General features: G+C 30.6%; 2 protein-coding genes across 2 annotated transcripts in view; both read right to left on the bottom strand.

The window, feature by feature from the left end:
* The window catches only part of LOC143195997 (nose resistant to fluoxetine protein 6), a 44039-nt gene extending 40275 nt beyond the window's left edge, over window positions 1-3764 (bottom strand). The window contains exon 1 of the mRNA XM_076403567.1: window positions 3659-3764. Coding sequence (XP_076259682.1) covers window positions 3659-3731 — 73 coding nt within the window. The 5' untranslated portion in view covers window positions 3732-3764. The remainder of the gene's footprint in view (window positions 1-3658) is intronic.
* Window positions 3765-7954: 4190 nt separating this feature from the next.
* LOC143196129 (nose resistant to fluoxetine protein 6) overlaps window positions 7955-20265 on the bottom strand; it is a 30233-nt gene continuing 17922 nt past the window's right edge. Inside the window, exons 7-12 of the mRNA XM_076403745.1 lie at window positions 20073-20241; window positions 19823-20016; window positions 15871-16033; window positions 13591-13783; window positions 9199-9341; window positions 7955-8192 (exon numbers count right to left, since the gene is read on the bottom strand). Of these exons, the coding sequence (XP_076259860.1) occupies window positions 8049-8192; window positions 9199-9341; window positions 13591-13783; window positions 15871-16033; window positions 19823-20016; window positions 20073-20241 (1006 nt within the window). The 3' untranslated portion in view covers window positions 7955-8048. The remainder of the gene's footprint in view (window positions 8193-9198; window positions 9342-13590; window positions 13784-15870; window positions 16034-19822; window positions 20017-20072; window positions 20242-20265) is intronic.

Raw genomic sequence — 20265 nt, 5'->3', positions numbered from 1 at the left:
ATTTTATAAATTTTTCTCAATATTATTTAAATACATGCAAACACCCAACAATAAAATTTATCAATTTATTACTAAATTACTTCTTACTAAATAATTTTCTGATGTTTTGTTTTTATAAAATTTAACGCTTATTTTATTCGGTATATCGTATTGGTAACCATATACTTGGTTCAGACATTGTAAAGTAATAAAAAACAAGTTATAAATTAGGGGGGTATTATAGTATAAAAATTTATTTTTTTTTTTCATATTTTCAAAACTTAACCACTTTGCGCCGTTTATGTGCCGCATCACCAGCGCATCATCATATCTCCGTAAATAATTTAAATTAAAAAAGTTCTCATAACGACAGATAAGATTAGCCTTTAAAAATATGAAAAGAAAATCGGTATCTTCAAATTTCTAGATTAGAAAACCCCCTGTGCAATAGCATTTAAATGTATTTAAGAAAAAATTTAAATAATTTTAATCTATTATAATTCATAATAATATTAGTTATAAAAAAAGAAAATCTGATTGTACTTAATTTTACATTAGTTTAGAACATATTCAAATTGAGGATATTCTGTGGATTTACCTTAACATTCTGAATGGTTTTTGTTGCTCCAAATGATTGCCATTTGCCATTTGGAAGCAAGAATTTAATTTATGAATTTTAAACAAAAACAATTTCGACTGATATGTGGCTCTAGCTAATAATGTTTTCAACGGTTTGGGTGACATTTATAATGGAAGTAAAAATGTTCCTGATGCACAGCAGATATCGACCGATTCTTTTTAGAAATCTTTTAACTTAAATCCATAACGATGCATAGATTTTCTCCATATTTCCATTGACTACTTGTGCAAGTGACGAATAGTTTATTTCGGTCTCATGTCGTCTTAATATTTTCGCTTGAAGGTATTCATTGTGTTGCTCTCGACTTAATTGAAAGTGTGCTTGCGACATGGTCATATCTGTAATCAAACTAATCACCTAGGGAATAAAATTGACGATGACAATATTTCACAATATTACCATATGTTATGGCAAACTAACACACACTGTACAATATAATACACACTATATCCCATTAAAGTACCAAGTTAGCAAATATCTGCGAGGCGAGATAAATATATTAATGTTATGGAAATTAAGTTCACTTTAGCTTGACCTGTCGAAGACAGCATGTTTTACTTTTAATATTGCATGTTATATATCTATATAAAATAATATTTAATTTATTCTATATATAGCAACCACCATTATTGTAGCGTTTATTATAAAAATTTCACTCAGACAGGTATACGCCAGTTGGAACAGAATTGGTCCAAGAAAAATTCAACTATATACACAAAATTATATAACAAAATGTATATATATATATATATATATATATATATATATATATGTTTAAATGAAATGCTTAAATATAGATATTATAATATAACTAAGATATGTTTTTAAAAAACTGCATGCATTCAAAGTTTTGTATGTTTGTAAATTTAATTTGAATAACAATTTGAACACACAATACCATAATAATTGTTAAAATAGATACGAATTCTTCCTAGGAAAATGGATATTGATTATTTCGATCCCTCTCCCCTTCTCATCTGTGATCATCAAGTGAAATTCGCGCAGAAAGGTTAGATTGGAGAGGAAAAAGTTCGGTACGGAAACCTAAGGTTTTTGTAGGTTTCGTAGTTTGGTATCGACGTTCTTTTAAATATCGAAATCGAGATATGGATATCTCTTAATTTTTTAATTTTCTATTTTTACAAATTTTTCAGAATATCGCCATTCTTCTCCTGGAGCGACATCCTTATTTGACATATTTTATAAACCTTAACAAGTATATCTTTAGCTGCAAATTAGTTATGATTAAAATATAAAACTAGTGCTTCGCTTAGAGCTATTTCGCTAAAATTTAATTTAAAATAGTTTAAAATAGAAACATTACAGGCTACACATACAGTAATTGATTATATATACACAAAAACCATTAATTAATATTAACTATGTTACTACCCATTAGCTGTCCTTGATTATCAAATGCCACACGTTTCTTGTAAAATATCATAGTTATATCTTCAAATATAATCAACTTTTAGTAATTAGTATATAATTATTGCAGGTTTAGACTAATTTATTATGTTTAACAAGGTGTACTGCACAGAGGTCACATAATTTTTTATTGAATTTGTTTTATTGATTTTATTGGGCCCAGAGTATTACTTATTGAATTAAAATTTATTAACTTACAACAAAGCAGTAAAATGACTCTAATACGTGATGATATAAGATGAATAACTACTTAATTTTTAAATAAACTAATAAACCAATCTAATGAGAATATGGGACCAGATATGTTGTCATTATTTTATCCTGCCTTTTAGAATTTTGATTACATTATATTATATTACGAGCATTTTGATCACTATCAATATGAACAACCGTTTAACAATGTAACCTAACCATTAAAATTGATTGTTTTGAAATTTCTCCATAATAATACATAAAATAACAATTTTTAAACAACAATTTGAAAGTGGTAATTTTGATGTCAACGGAAAAAGTTTGAAGACAATGAATTCAGCATTATATTACGAAAACGCAGATCAAACCCTCAAGGAACTTTTGGGCAACTTTAAACTGATAAATCAACATTTTCCAGACTCTTTACATGCGATGGGATACATCCAAAATGAATGAAAATTAAAAAAGCAGAGTCTTCTGTGACGTATTCACCTCAATACCGAGCCAAAAATAAATGGCAATAAAGTCTTATTGTTCATATTCCCACCATATGAGCAGTAAGACTTTATGGCCATGAATTTTTGGCTCGTTATTGAGGTGAATACATTAGAAGATATAGTGTAAGATATGTTAAAAACGTATGAAGTTGTTATAACAGATGTCTACTGACGTCAATTAAACATTATGAATGACGTATTGTTTAAGAAAAATCACTTATAATAATAAAACCATTCTTTTTGCACGACAACGTTCGGCCACGGGTTTCAAGAGTTGTGAAGAATGCATAATTCTTTCGACGCGGTATCGACCTGTTGCCAGAAAGAAAGAAAGAAAGAAAAAGTTGTATAAAATGATAGTAAACATTTTGATTAATATATATTGCAACAATTTTTCTCAAAATGATCGAAATACATGCAAACACCAATTTTATGTATTTACAGTATACACCATTCGTATTGATAACCATATACTTGGTTCAGGTTTAAAAGACATTATAAAGTAATGAAGTATTAAAAATTACGATGATAAAACAACTTATAAATTAAGGGGGTATTACAATATATCATAATTTCAGATTTTTTTTCATATTTTCTAAATTTAACCACCCTGCGCCGTTTAAATGTCGCATCAAAAGCGGAGTTATATCTCCGTAAATAATTTAAAGTAAAATAACTTCTCCTAAGGGCTTACAAGATTAAGCTTTAAAAATATGAAAAAAAAAATAGGTATCTTCCAATTTCTAGACTAGAATACTCCCTATGCAATAGTGTTTAAGTATATTTAAGAAAAACATTTGAATAATTTTAATCTATTGTAATTCATAATAATATTAACTAGATAAAAAAAGGAAAATCCAATTATACTTAATTTTACATTATTTTAGAACAGAGTTAAAATGTGGATATACTATGGATTTACCTGTAACTTCGGATTTCACGATCACAATATATTTAGTGAAAAAAATAAGAAAAGCCCAAACTAAAGCACCCATTTTTTATGCTTTTGATATGACGGTCGAATCTCGTTCATCACAAACTACCAACTGAATTAAAAAATATAAAATTTCGTGAATTTACTAAAGCTGTCATAACCTGTTTCTAAGATATGTTTTTTTTACCGAGAAAGTACTACATATTGCTCAACAATTACGAACATTTTTGTTTAGTTCAGCCAGTTTACATTGAAAATAATTCAAGTTATATTATTCCTCAAGTGGCACCCGTTTAAATAACGTTTGTACCACATTACATAATCATGTCTGTTTTAACAACTTTTTCAAATACCATAATATATTTATTCTGCCTATATTTTAAAATTAATAGTTACCATAATGTTGTACAAAACATTAAAGACAGTTTTTATATTAGACTAACGTCTAGGGTCTAAAAAAATTTTAAAACCCTAACAAAATCCTTAATTCTAAGCATTGTACTCACTGGCATTTTACAGATAGACGGAAAAACATATTACAAACAAATTACGTTACAAATATTTCATCCAGATAACACAGATTAACAAAATTCAACAATAACAAGAATAATCTGTCCTCTATGTTTACAAGATACTTGGATTTTTTACGCACCTTTTAATTTAATTTGATATCTGGTGAACGAAGAAGAGCAAACAGAAATTGTTCTTGCTGAAGGACTGATAACAATTGATATGATTCTGGAGACTTACCATATCATTATACTAGAGCTAATTCTAAAAGTTATTAAGATCTTTCTGCAAGGTTCATTAGTAGATGAATTTTTTTAGCAGAGAACTAACTAAATATTGCTGGTAATAAATATTTTAATTTGTCGATCAAGAGTTTAAGTGAATATAGCAATTTATAAAATAGTTTCATAGTATTTTAATTCCTCATTTTTGGTGAGTTATTACTTCCCACGTAGGACATAAGACAAAGTAAAAAGCTACAGATAAATGAGAGCCAAAAGAGAAGACAAACTAAAGATGAGTTATCCGCAAAGAGTGGAAAAAATAAGCAACGAATGATGATCAAAGAATTTTATTTTAAAAAATTATATAAATAAATTATTGTTTTAATCAGCTTGCTATATTTATTGTTTTTGCACTATATATTTTAGATGTTAAATATCTTATGGACAAAATATAAGGAATTATATTCATATAATAGTAAACGAAGTAATTAAAACATGCAGCAGTTAAAATTAAACTACATAATTTGCATAGATGGTATGTGGACGAATAGAAGAAATGATTAATTTAACAGTAATTTTGTAAACATTTTAAAGCACTGATAAATATTAAGATATTTAAGGAATAATTCAATAAGATATTTAACCATATGACATTTTATTCTTTGAACTTTGTATCAATTATTTGAATTATTTAGATTATAAACCTAAAAACCTAAAAAACCTAATGTATGTATGTATGTATGTATATTTATATCAAAATTCTAATACTTTGTAACCAGCTCCTCTTCATTGATTTCAATGGCTTTTTATTCTTCATCTCACTCTGTTGGACTTCATGTTTCTAGTTTTTAGTACTTCCTGGTCCTTGCAAATATAAAATAGAAATAACATAAATACGAGTGCATAAATATATACATAAATACGTAATACTATGGCCACCCATGAAAGGGTATTCCATGATAAAGGATAATCAGCGAATATCTAGGAGGCCGATTGAATACATTATTGTTATGGGTATTAAGTAATAATGTAGTATTTCAGTAGCATTGACAACTATCGACTGTTTAGTAACTAAGTACTTTTTACTATGTAAATAGCAATAAATATATTATTAAAATACGATAAAATATTTGGGGGTAATTATGTAACATGGGCTCCGAACCACGGTCCTCGGCATTAAGCTTACCGACTGGCGAATGACCAACTTAGAAATTATTCCAGAGTAAATCCGGTCTTACCCAGCTTGGTTACTGGCGTGATTGGGATCATTTTCCTTGTCGGATTTTGCACTCTTGCATAGGACAATCACAAATATTAAACAATCACAGACATAAATTTACGACCATGCAACAGCAGGATTCGAACCCGCGAATATCGTAACAGTAGGTCGTCCTGTCGCCTTTGCCACGGCGCCAACCAAGCCGGCTCTAATTGATTTAAAATTATTCTTTGCATCGTTATAGTATTCAACAATTATTTCTTTCCTTTTCTTTTTTAAAATTTGTACAAGAAGGAATATTGGTCTCACTTATATTACGGTTGGAAAAAATAATCTCATTCTAATAAAATATAACAACCAATTACATTTATTATGTCTTAATTACTTTCCAAATATTAAAATTAAATACTATGAAACGTATTTGGAATAATTACTCCATTCCGTTTTCTAAAATTCAAAGTAACACTAAAATATAACATTAATTAACACAGCCAATTGCCTATTTAAATTGGTAAAATGAAGTAATCCAAGCAATTAGCTCCATTCTTTACTCTCTAACAATTTCACAGGAAGGAATACGTACATCTTCATCTGATAACACGAATGGAAGAAATGGTCAGGCCGTGCATTTGACTGAAAGTATTAATTACTATATTCAGTCGCTAATTTTTTGAATATCGACTGTTTCGTCTATTTTCAGTCGTTGGTTCCCAACGCTACTACTAAGTTTAGTTCAGCTTGATCATTCTGATTCATCATGATGATTATTTCAGGGGTTATCATGAAACTGTTATTTGACAAATGAACGCAAAAAATATAAGCATAAGAATAAGAACAATAAAGAATAATTCCTATATGGAATATAAAAATAAGAAGGAGGATAGGTTAACGAAGGACCATAGTTCTATCTTATGAATTACTGATCAACATAATTCCCTTCAAGTGTGATATACTGATTATAGCGACACTCCAACTTTTAGATACCATTTTTATAGTACGATTTGTCCTCAGTCTCGTCGATCACCTCTTCATTTGACGAAAATTTCTTCCCAGCGAGCATTCTTTGGAGATCTGAGAACAGGAAATAGTCGTTGTGGGCAGATCTGGAGAATATGGTGGATGAGGAAATACTTCGAAGCCTAATTCATTGTTTTTGTTATCATTTTCACTGACTTGTTACATGCTGCATTGTCTTGATGAAGCAGCACTTTCTTTTTCTTCAAATGCGGCAGTTTTTCGGCGATTTCGTCCTTCAAACGGTCCAATAACGTTATGTAATAGTCGCTGTTGATGGTCCTTCCTTTTTCAAGGTAGTCAATGAAATTTTTTCCATGCGCATTCCAAAATACAGGCGCCATAACCTTGCCAGCCGACTGTTGCGTTTTCCCTCGGTTTGGAGCGGGTTCATCGTGTGCAGTCCACTTGGATTGTCAATTGTACTTCGAAGTGAAATGGCGGAGCCATGTTTCATTCATTATTACATATGAATGCAAAAACTCGGGTTTATCACGCTTAATTATCTTCAAACATTGCTCCAAATCATCAATTCGTCGTTATTTTTGGTCAAAAGTGAGCTCAATATAGTGAGTGAAATATTCGTAAATGATATGATGTACATGTTCAGTAGATATCTTTAGCATGTCTGCTATTTCATTCAGTTTCAATTTACGGTCATTTGAAATCATTTTGTTGATTTTTTAATGTTTTCGTCGGTAACAACTTCTTTTGGGCATCCACTGCGTTCACCGTCTTCGGTGCATATTTCACCACGTCTAAACTTAGCATACCAATCCTTGATGGTTGATTTTCTTGTGGCAGTGTCCGGAAACTCGACATCAAGCCAAGTTTTTGCTTCAATTGTATTTTTTCCCTTCAAAAAGCAATATTTTATCAAGAGGCGAAATTTATTTTGATCCATTTTTTCACATTAACAAAAGCTGCTTCACTCAAAATGCTATAATTCAGAAACTAATGATCCGACAGCTGTCAAGTGTATGTACGCATCTTTTGAGCGTTAGGGCTAACTTAAAAACATATGGATTTTATTCTAGCCGCGCCATCTATGTGTCAGGCCTGGGACTTTTAATTTCACCTGTTACTTAGAGTTTTCATGTGAATTTTGCTTATTGATATAAACTATTCTGCATTAATACCAGTAAAACTATTTAAAATAATCACTTCATTCTAAGTTATGAAACTTTGATGGTAGTTTTTAAGAAATGTTTTAAAAACTTAAAAACTTTAAAAAAACTTATGATGTATAAAAAAATTTGTATTTTTTAGTTGATATATAATTGTAAATAAAACAATGCGGGCTTTGTACCCTTCGTATAAAATATTTATGTTGTTATATTTATACAGTTATTTATTCATAATATACATAAACAAGTTATGAACATTATATTGAAGTAAATTAAACTAGATCCTATTCTTCTTTGTCGACTTTCTTCTTGGTACCAGGTTGTTTGAATATTATCTTTTGCAACTGAGAAACTGGAAGTTCCACAAATAGAGCCAATAATGTAGCTATTATATATATGAAGAATATATCTCCCAAAAATTTTGTTAGCTAGAAAAAATTTAAATTTCAGTAATTAAAAAGGTAATTAAAAATAAATGCATCGAATACATTATTATAAAATCGGAAACTAAAAGTAATTTTACCTATGATCTCTTTATATTGTTATTACAATATCAAGATATTATAATTGTACCGTTTTTCATGCCACTTGATACTTAATTTTACTTAATAAAAAAGAATAAAATTGTAATAAATACTCGATGTGGAATTAAAGCACATGTTAAAACCCGCAATGTGTTATTAGCCATAAAAAATATATTAAATATAAACCAATATTTACAACTAAAATACTGATGAAAGATGTTGATTCTTTAAATGAGTTAAGATTTTAATGACTAAGAATAAATTTTAAATTGATACTGAATAATATAATGATTTAAATAGAAAGGATAAAAAGAGTAACTAAGTCATTGAATGAAAATATTAGTTTAAAACAAGAACAATTTAAACATCAATTATCATCATTATGTCAATATAAAAACTGATTTATTCATTAATTGATATGAGTAATTCATAAACCCCTCTCTATATTCAAGTACACATCACCTGTACTTGCTTTAAAAATATATAATTTGTTGAAGACGATAAAAATTAATCAAGTTCTAGACAATTTACTAACATTGATACTAAAATTAAAGGAAACATTACCGCCAACATTCTGCCAATACAATATTAATGAATCTTCTTTATGGATCTTAAAATGAAATGCTATGCCTCGAATTTTCAATTAAATACTTACTCTCACTAGGGCATTGAAATGTATTTGTTATTACTTTTTATTATTTCTCTTTAATTATTAAAAATAATATAGGCGTTTAAAATAAATATATTTTAATCATAATTATTCACATCGAGTGTTTATTAATGATTTATGTTATACTTAAAAACAGTATGGTTGTGCTAAGGTATATATCTGGGATTTTAAAAAAATCTGTTATTATATTGATTATAATTATTGCAACAATTTAATGGAACATTTTGTTATCAAACTTACCGTTACATAGTCATTGACATATGCAGAGTAGCGTAATATTGCAGGTGTAATCAAATTAATTGACATGTGGATTAGATAAACGCTAAACGTCAATCTGCCCAAGACATAGGTCGGTGGCCAATTGGTCACTCTTACTGCCAGCCCTAAAACAGAAATAATCGTCATTTCTCACTCATTTAAATTACTACGTTATTTCTGGAAGATATTCAATTCACACGAAAAATTTAAAAAAAATAAAATCGGTAAAAAAACACATTATATAAAATGTAAGGAAAAAACAGTCAGTTTAGCAAAGAGGTAGTTTAAATAATTGGTTGGAATTTCACTTACTAATTGTAATTAAACAAAGGTCTCTGAAATAACGCGAACACAAAACAAAAGTAAAAATTAATAATAATCGCCAATCCATAGCTAACACTAGTGGAGAATGTCTACTTTCAACCAATACAAGGCGCTGTTAGTGTCGCCCGCTTTATACAATAAATGGCTAACATAGACACACTAATTAATTATTAATAAGCTGTTGCAGCGCCATTTTCTTCTAAAACAACTACATTTCTTCAGGGAATATGCTAGTCCTAATAAGAACTTCATCATTGAATATGTCGAGATATTCATTCGCAGTAATACCACCAGTGATCTGAATGAGAGGATCTGGTGAGGTTCTCCAGTCATAAACCCGGCCGATTGTAGTAAACAATGATGATTCATCGGACATACCATATTCTTCCAATCATCAGTGTCCAGGTTTGATGCTTCCAGATAGCCCTTCCTTCAATATTTACTGTTTCGTGCTGCCGCTGTGCTCTTTTTTTCTAAACAGTTTAGTTCTGCTGTTACTTTTACTGCGGTTGTTTTATGTTGTGATCCCATTTATAGTATTCGTCAGACTCTGTCAGAAAACTTTGGGTTTGGCCCATTATTCCAATTGATAAATGATATTTTGCCATGTTTTCTCTATGTTATTATTAACGTGGATGCTATCGCTCGCGAAACGTTGCACTAAAGATTGGTCACGATTTGCACGAGAGGTCTTTGTCCTGTCATTTTGTACTCTCTTTAAATGTGTTAATTCAAACTGGTATATAATTAAGAATTAATTCAAATTTGATTTAACTTCCTAACAAAGAACTACAACTAGGCTCTTTTCCACTGAATCACTTAGTGTTCAAACATTCAACCTAATGACATTATATACATTTAGAAGTCTGGACGGTCCCGTGTTGAAGTGGCTTGGGAGTCTTTGAAACGTGGTCATTATTGGGAATTAATTATTTTAGTTAAATTAGAGGAAGTTTAATGGTACTCTCAATTTTATTTGCAGGTTCTATATTGACTGGATCCCTAGTATTCACAACTTGACTATGTAGTTTAGAACCTTGAGGGCTTTTAGTCTCATTTTTCTCATGAAATTTTTTTAAAAATCGCTCTGATGACTCTTTTTTTTTGTTCTGGCCTAAAAACCAGGCGGTGGAATGCATGACGCATACCTGGTCGCGGAGCCTTGCCCTGGAGTGACAAGTTGGACCGGGTTATGTGGGACTGCCTCTGGGCTTACCAATACACTAAACCGAAACCGCCTCACAGTTGACCCTTGTGGATCACTACTGCTGCTGCATTAAATTTGGAGATATGGCACCCGCTGATCGGGCAGCCGTTATTGGGCACGAGGGCTCGGCGATTCTATTGATTCGCGAACCTGAGTTAACACACAACTGGATACTGTTGTATGGGGGCAAAAGTTATGACTATAGCAACGTTTCAGCCTGGAAAAGGGGGGAGCTTGACGGTGACGCGGTGCTAAGCTCCCAGCATGTCGACCAGCTCGCGAACAATCGCGTTTTCAGAAGAACTTGAGTTGAGTTGTTGTTTGTGGAATGATTGAGATATGAAGTGCTTGATTTCTGGAGTGTCAGTTTCCCTATGAATTTGATTAGTTCTGACAAACCATGGAGCGTTTAATATTCTCCTGAGGAGCATACTTTGGAAAACTTGAAGCCGTTTGTCCTGGTTGGGTGTAACAAACTTGAAGTAGACATTAAATCCGTAGAGGAGTACGGACCGAATTAACATCTTATAATGACTCTCTTCTGTTTGTTTTCATAAGAATGCTATGAGAGTGATAACTGGATACATTTACTTTAACCGTATAATCTTTCGTAAGTTTAGTTTGGAAGTGCTCACTTCCAACTACCTGATAAAGTCCTGCACGTAGCTCCTCCTGATTCCTGACCCTTGAAACTCTAATCCGCGATATTTTATGACTATATTTTGATTGTAACTGCGAGGCAACATTATTTTGTTTTTTAACACAGGCAACACACGGTTCCGACCATTTAGTTTCCACTACTTTCCTTTTTTTCTTGTTATTTTTAACTCTAATCCACCTGGTACGTTCAGCCAGATCATCTTCGATCAAGTTCTTCCTGACATTGAATAATCTGCTTTTTGATTACAATCTAGTTTTTGAATTTCTATTTTCTTGATCTCGAAGTTCACATATTACGATATCCAGTAATTGTTTTTCAGCATCAGCAGTTTGTTAAGGTGATTATAACTGCTGTTCATTTTGAGATCTGATAGTGTCTTTAAAAAAACTAGAGTTATTCATTCGAAACCAATGTACTTCGTTAAAAGAAGAAGGAAAAAACTGTGTTTACTGAGTACGATCTGGCCTTCTCCATTTCTTTGATAATGTTAAATTCATATTCATGTTCTGTGTACTAGTTAAAAAATAATACAGTGATGTCTGATGCCTCTGAACATGTAACCGAATCAGCCATAAAATTTGCTTTTTGGTTGTCAAATGTTTGCAAAATTCTGCAAAACATTAGCGATAATAATTAGAGGTTATAAGCCGGCAAAAGTTGTTTTGACGCTTTGCTTGTTTTGATTTGACTTCATATCGCCACTAAATAATTTAAGAAAATATAATTTTAGATTCACCGAAAAAAAAACGTCATCATACAAAGCGGGTTACCAATCAGATCTCCTTGGGTTGACTTTATATGAGATTAAATTTTTCAAAGTAGTTTTTCGATATAATCATAAATTAATACAATTATTTTACAAATTATTACAATAAAAGCTGTTAATTTGGAGCAATAGAAATCCGCAGTATGCATAGAAAACTTAGAGATATGCAGCACTTTGGGGAATATGTTTTAAAGATAACCTACAAAGACATCTAGCAGATAATAAATGTCTAGGACTCTACCTCAATTGTTCTGAAAAAGAGTTCAATGTAAATATAATAAAACAACCTAAAATAACTTCTAACCTACAAAGTATTTTAGCCTAATTAACTGTAGTTTAAGTCCTTTGAGCATATATGCATCAGATGTATCATAATATTAAAATAAATTTTATTTGATAGCATTACTTTTATTTCGTTATTTTATTTATATTTTTGTGATATGTTAAAGCAAAAGTAATCTAAAAGTTAAAGTCAAGTTAAAAGCGGCAACACTGAGACATTTTAATATCATACATTCTGATCGTATGAATTTTTGATTTCTAACCCAATTTTCATGAGGAGCGTATAAAATTCAAGCTTAGAGATGTCAGACTGTAACAGTGTCCAAATCTTGGATTTATAAAACAACCGTTTAAAAAAGCTGGATTTTAGTCTTTAGATTGTAATATTTGCCCTCCATTAGAAAAACAAAATCTCCTGCAGCTTTACTAGATGAACATTGATACTAAAATTAAAGGAAACATTATCGCCAACAATCTGGCAATGCAATATTAATGAATTTTCTTTATGGATCTTAAAATTAAATGCTATGACTCGAATTTTAAATTAAATACTTACTCTCACTAGGGTATTGAAATGTATTTGTCATTACTTTTTGTTATTTCTCTTTAATTATTAAAAAATAATATAGACGTTGTATATAGGCGAACAGTGTCCAAATCTTGAAGTTATAAAACAACCGTTTAAAAAACCTGGATTTTAGTCTTTGATTGTAATATTTGCCCTCTATTAGAAAAACAAAATCTCCTGCAGCTTTACTAGATGAACTTATTATTTCAGGCGTATATGCCGACTTCTTCACCTTACTAATACTTGACCTCCTGCAATGATTCCAACTAGAGTTTCCAAGAGTAGGCGGTCTCTCAGTTGTCAATACTTTACATTTTTCCTTATTAATTATCAAGTTCTGCGATACGTAATATAGATTTTACAAAAATAATACACTATAAAAGAATGCTTCGACTATTAAAAAACAATATTTAATTGCCACCATAAAATAAATTGTTACTGTACATTTCGACTTCAAATTTTGGTGTGTTGAAAAACTTTTTTTAAATTAAATGCTTATACCTTTTCCTTGTAGTGAGTGATATTTTAAAAAACGTTAGTAGTAAGGAGTAAAAAATCTAACTTACATCCTATACCCTCACTAAATCCGATCAATCCAGTCCCTATAATAAAGGCGAATAGAGGTCTTGAAATTGCCACGTACATCGAAGCCCAAAATCGATCATGAGCGGCTTCGTAGTTTAGAATCATCGAGCCAGGTATGATGAGAAAGAGTAAGGCAATAATAAATGTACACCACCACCATAAGGTTTGTCGACACTAAAAAAATAATAACAATAATTAAATTATTTCTATTTTTTATTAATAAAAGAGGTTCTATAACTGTTTGACCTTTAATTAGGATTCGGTATTATGGACCACTTGGGTTTAACCAAGAAAAATACGTTTGCAGCAACATTTTAGATCTAAAAGACAATTTGTTCACACTTGTAAAATAAACTTTATCGTTGTAACCTTTTAGATAATAAAATTCATGAAAAAACACTGTACTAGTCGGCTTATTGGGCGCAGTAGTAAAATCGTATTGTATTATATATATAAAGATAAATTAAGACGAGTTGTAATGTAAAAAAATTTAAAATCATGAGATAAAAAGAAGTTATTGAATAACCATTGTATATCAGAATATTTAGTGTTAAATCCGCTATAAGCTTCAAACCATCATCCAATTACTGTTTTTTAGAAAGCGTTAAAACCGCAGTATAGGCAGTATAGTTTAACTAAATAGTACTTTCACACAAAAATTTAAGTAATATAACAATTTTGTGGACGTTAAATAAAAGCAGACTTGGGCAGTATTTGAAACACAAATAAAATACTAAATACATTTGAAAATTTAATTTGTAATCAGTATCTCAACTACCTATCGCTGAGATATTTTGGTGTTATCAAATAAACTTAATCAAATACACACCAAGCTTCAAAATACATTTAAACTTAAATACATTTATTATTGGGCTCATATCGGATGAAGTCACAAAAAGACAATCTTGGACATTAGTTAATGTATCCTAGTCCCAGAATACGGTACCCTCTTTACGATTTTATAGTTAAAAATTAAATGACTTACTTAATCCTAATCTGGAATATTTGAATAAATTCATTGAAGTATTGAAATAAATTTCTAGCTTTAGATTACATTATTGGCAAAAATTATGACTATGGCAACCTGCCTACTCCTACTAATTCCTGTGAGATTAGACCAGATTAGCCCATTTCTTAACAGAATTGAGACACGAAGTTCACAAAATGTAGTCAAAATGAACTTATTATACAAAAGTCATTATGTATGTGTTAAAAGGCATTCACAAACTCCCTTTTATGTGTTTATATTTCACAATTTTTTATTGGGCAATGTGTGACGGGGCTGATAAAGTACCAGTAGATGTGGTGGGCACAAACAGTAGAGCCGACAAAACAGTACCTGAACACATCAATACACAAAATACTTCTGAAAAAACAAAACAGAAAAAGAAGAAAGTTATAGCAAAATGGCTGAAGTGTGCTTTTTATTACACTGAGACTCCTAAAAATTGTGAAGTCAAGAATAAGTTTGGGAATTTGACATTTAAGTTTAAATAAATATAAGGCAATTCCTGTCATATGGAAAACAGTGTCAGGGAATATATTTGATGAAATAAAGAGCACATTCATATTTCTGGTAATTTTGATAAATTTTCCAAGATAAGACCTTTTTTTCAATGAACTAAATAAAGGTTTCATGTAGTTTGGTATATTTTTGGACCATTGGAGATGGTGCCATATTTTGGACGTCATTCTGCCAAATACGAGGGAAACCCGCAAACTGATGGTGGAGCTACACAGAAGACAAACGAAAATCAGGATTTAGATGAAAGGGTTGTAACAAAATTGTTGGAAGTTGTTCATGATCCTGAAAATTATACCATTTTTTTTGATAACTTCTTCACAAGCCGTTGCCTTCTTACTTTGTTGTCTGAAAAGAAATTCTTTGGAGCTGATCCAGTGAGAGAAAGCCGAGAAAGAGGAACTTTAATTATAGATTTGATTGTAAAAACAAAGTATTCGCTGATAGGTGACATGCCAATGTTGTAACAGTGGTTACCAACTTTAGGAGTACCCTTGAGCCAATAATGAAAGTAAAGAGATAAAAATAGTTAAAAAACAGTGTTAAAATTTTATAAAATATGAGAGTATTTTATAGGTAATATAGTATTTTGTAATATGTATTTTAATTAATGCAAAGTATGTATTTTTTCCAGCTCTGAATATAGTAAAATAGACATAATACAGCAATATAACAAATCGTACAATAATATATTTAAGAAATATACACAACAATTATAAATTTATAACAAATACCATACCTTTGTACGAAAAATATACTGATCAGGGCTATCATTCTTATGATTGCAGAAATAATAGCCTATGCCAATGCCTGCTACTGCTGGAGACAAATTGCCAATGAAACTACCTACTTGATAGTGAAACTGGAAGCTTCCCAAAAGGTTCCTCATACCGTAAAAATATCTAAAACATAATTTGAGTTTATTTGTATTTTTCAGCTTAAAAATGTAATTGCCATTTAAACAAAAATATCACAATTAATTTATTATTAATATTGTATTCAATTAATTATTCAACATGAAGAGTGCCTGCTGCTAAAGCCCATCAAACACTTTCAAATCACTTGTTAAAAGTGATTTTGATTCAAATGACAAAGAGTGGTTTAGAGGATAAAAAGACAATTAATTGCACAATTAAACTCTCCACTAATTTTCAGACATCTTAGCAGTTGATGGCTGAAAATACCATTTGAAGCAATTGTTTTTGATAAATATAATTTAATTCTATAAACATCACGGTTTCATTGCATGATCAGAGTAACCTCAAGAGCAAAAAATCATGGGTAAGTTTAAAAGAGCCATACACATCGACACCGAAATGGAATAATAATAGCCGTAAAGTCTTGCTGCACATATTGTAGTATAATATGAGCTTTTATACCGAATTGAAACTGCCACTGCAGAAATTGAATTGCTAATCCTTCAGACATATCATAATTAATATCTTGTAGCAAAATAGCCACTAGCTTATTCAATATCTATTAGATTAAAATAAAATGGCATACTAGTATTGGAGACGAGGATTTTATATATATTATATGTTGTTTATAAAAGAATCAATTCCATCGTTAAAAAATTCAGTTGATGTAATTTAAAAAAAAAATTATTATGACTTATCATTTTTTTCTTCACTCGCCCTGAAAAGATATTCGAAGTTTTTCATAGGTAGCCTAGGTAGGATCCAATTAAACCAAAACAGATCCACAATCCGATCGGCATTTTTACATTTTCGATTTTGTCGAAATTATATACATTTTAATGAATGAATAAATATTAACTTCATTCTTCTTATTAACTCCATATCAAAAAAAACACAAAACATCAATAAATATCTTATCTTTATCTTATCTCTAATAACAATGAGCGCTTCTAAAAAGAAGCTCATTTTCATCTTCGATGTCACTGGTCCATTTTCGCATATAAGATAAGATATAATCGGTTGTTCAAAAAACAATTTTTGAGTTTCAGTTCCTGATTAGATATATGCGATTTCTTAGATATTTTTGGGACTTATTTTGACTGAAACTTATTTTAAAACATAAAGGGAGTTTTACCGAGACCGAAACAAATTGTAATCGGAAAAAAGCTTTCCAGATAATATTTATCAATTTTTTCGAAGCAATAAATATGTCAAAAGTCTAGTGATAACGTTATGAAAAGCACCTAATTAATTATTTAAAGAGTATAGTTAAAGAGTAGAAAACCAATGAATGGTTTTATCAGGTTCGAAGAGCTGATTATGAATAATTCATTTCAAATTCAACCACTTTTTCTTTAGCGTCAATGCCAGCTTTGGAATCATTTGTGAAACTTTTCTGGGCTGCTTTTGCATTAGTCGTATCAGCAATTCATAAATGAAAATTCGGTCCATCTAAGTTTTCACTGTTAATTCATGTAAAGCTTCCTAACCCATGATACCCATCTTAAATTAAATATATCGGTTCATCTCAATATTTTAAAGATTTCCATCAAGTGAACGCCAGCCAAAGCAGGATTTATCTTTAACATAAATATTTCCGGAACGGAAACGAGGAAACCAATTTCAACATCACCGTTCACTTCAAATACCGATGAAGTAGACTCTTCTATGGACCGTCTCCACTAAATAAGTATTACAAGAGACATACATACTTTAAAGGCATCTATTTGGAACAATCGAAAATACTTTTATCCAAATTACAAACCGATATTACACAAGTCATCAAGTAACACATTTAATAAAAAATATCTAACTAAAGGTACTAAATTATTTACTAAAACTAATACTGGGTAATAGATTTATTGTCGCATTACAATGTCAAATATTTAATGTGGGAATCAAGATTAAAGTCGATGTCGATGAAGACAGATAATTTACAACATATCTCTACTGCTGAACCCACATATTGACCATCAAATAGTAACAATATCTTCATTTACTAGTAATAATAACAGTTTTTTTGTCATAATAGAACTAACTGGCAACTAATCAAAGGAAACAGAATTATCTCTTTAAATTTGCCATTAAAAAGAGAAATTGATATGGACCTTAATAAACATCAGCAAACATTACAAAAAATATATAGGAGACAACATCATACGAGACTCCTAACAGTGAAATATCTACAAATATATATCATGTCGATTCTAGGAAACTACCAAAGAATTGACAACAAAACTGCAGAACATAAAAGAAAATTCAATAAAACAAAAAAAATCGACGAGGTGATCCAAAATGAACAAAACTAAGGAGTTCAAGAATACTTAGCAAATCTGACGCCAACTGAAGCTACAAACTATTCGTTATGTAAAAAACCAGAATGCGTAAAGGGCAGCAGTAGCATACACCATCTTTAAAAAAGTACAATGATTAGGCAAGAAGCAATAAAGAGACGGCTGACATTTTCTCAAATCATCTAAAAAAAATTTCGACAATTCCCGTCTGAGCTAAACATGACAAAAATAAAATTAACAGATTCCTAAATTCACCATTTCAAATGGGCCTGCCGCATTAAAAATTACAAAATAAAAATAAATTACGGTCAGGGAAGTTAAACAAACAATAACCAGATAAATATACTGTAGAAAAGTTTCCGGATACTTCCGGAAGAACTATCTGAAGCGCGTGTAAAATTATTAACCTTTATATGTACCGCCACATTACAAATAAATTATTTTCCTAGCATAAATAATAATGATTCTAAAATCAGAAAAATCACCAGAAGATGCCACCTCCTACCGGCTTATAAGTTTGCTACCAATAACATCGAAAGTTTTTGAAAAATTATAATACATAAATACATATGAACAAAACAAAAGATATTTTTCAGCCGCATTCCAGGCATATATATTTTTGATAGTATGTGAATATGGCACATAGTATTGCAGGTTAAGTTAAAGAAACTTCTCCCTCATCCGCATTTTCATTTACTAAAATTTTACCTCACTGATAGATATTTCAATCACTGAATTATATCCTATATATTTAGGAGTTCTGCAAGGAAGACTACTTGACCTACCCACCCCGAAAACCTACTACAGCTAAAGTGGCAACACATGTAGACGACGCAGCAATCTCAGCATCTGACGAATATCCAATAAGAGCATCAAATGATTTCTAAACATCTCTATAAAATGCAAATATGGTTGAAGACATGGCGTATTAAAACAACTGAAACAAAATCTACCCATATAATATTAAAATCTGCGTAGAAGAACATACTAGTGAATATCAATAATTGTCAAATTTCCCTAGCTGAGTATGCTAAATATCTTGGTATACATCTGGACTGACCCCTCACCTGGAAGAAGCACATACTTACTGAACAAAAACAACTTGGACTTAACTATAATCTATGATATAATTAACTATAATAAACTATAACTTTGATAAACTATATTAAATATATTAGCTTAGCAAGCACAAATCCAAGTTATCATTAGATAACAAGGTAATGATATACAGATGAATACTTGAGTTTATTTGGCCATATGGAGTACTGCTGGTATGGTTAATATACCCATCATGCAGCAGTTCCAAAACAGTATTGTCGATGCTCATTATTATGTTTATAACCAAGTAATATAACGCAATATCCTATTATAATCCATAACGATTGCTTGTCATCTATATAATATAATCATAAGAAATTCTTATTGCCTACTGGGTAGATTGTTGAACCACTAAAAGTAATAATTTAAAAAGAAAACATACTCAGGTATAGGCAGTATAAGTCCCGAGAAATCGTGGTAGTAATTTTGTATGAATGTTGCTACAAATATAACCGACATCGTGCCACCAATGATCCAATATAAGTACTTCTCGTGCGACTTCAGAAACGAAATGAAGAACAACGCCATCACAAAGTATTGAGTATCTAGTGCGAGATACCATGTAACCGGCAAACACTAAAATAAAATCAACTTTAAGTGACCATCGCAGGTAGAACTTTATTACGTCGTACCATAACAAAAGTATCATACCAATTGTTGATATAGATAAGGTTGGTCCATCCATTCATGCGGCACTTTTGATATTCATAACCGACAAAATCATTCCACCAAGGACCATTGCCTAAATGACGCAGCCAAGTGGCATGAAACAGTACCACCACCAATACTGTAGGAGTTAACCTAAAATCAAACAAATATTTATCT

The sequence above is a fragment of the Rhynchophorus ferrugineus genome, unplaced genomic scaffold (assembly GCF_030347505.1).
Source record: "Rhynchophorus ferrugineus isolate W39M unplaced genomic scaffold, kcgeb_rfMv2 rfM4, whole genome shotgun sequence".
NCBI lineage: Eukaryota > Metazoa > Arthropoda > Insecta > Coleoptera > Curculionidae > Rhynchophorus > Rhynchophorus ferrugineus.
The sequence above is the reverse complement of the archived record's forward strand: the minus strand, read 5'-3'. Positions and strand labels throughout refer to the sequence as shown.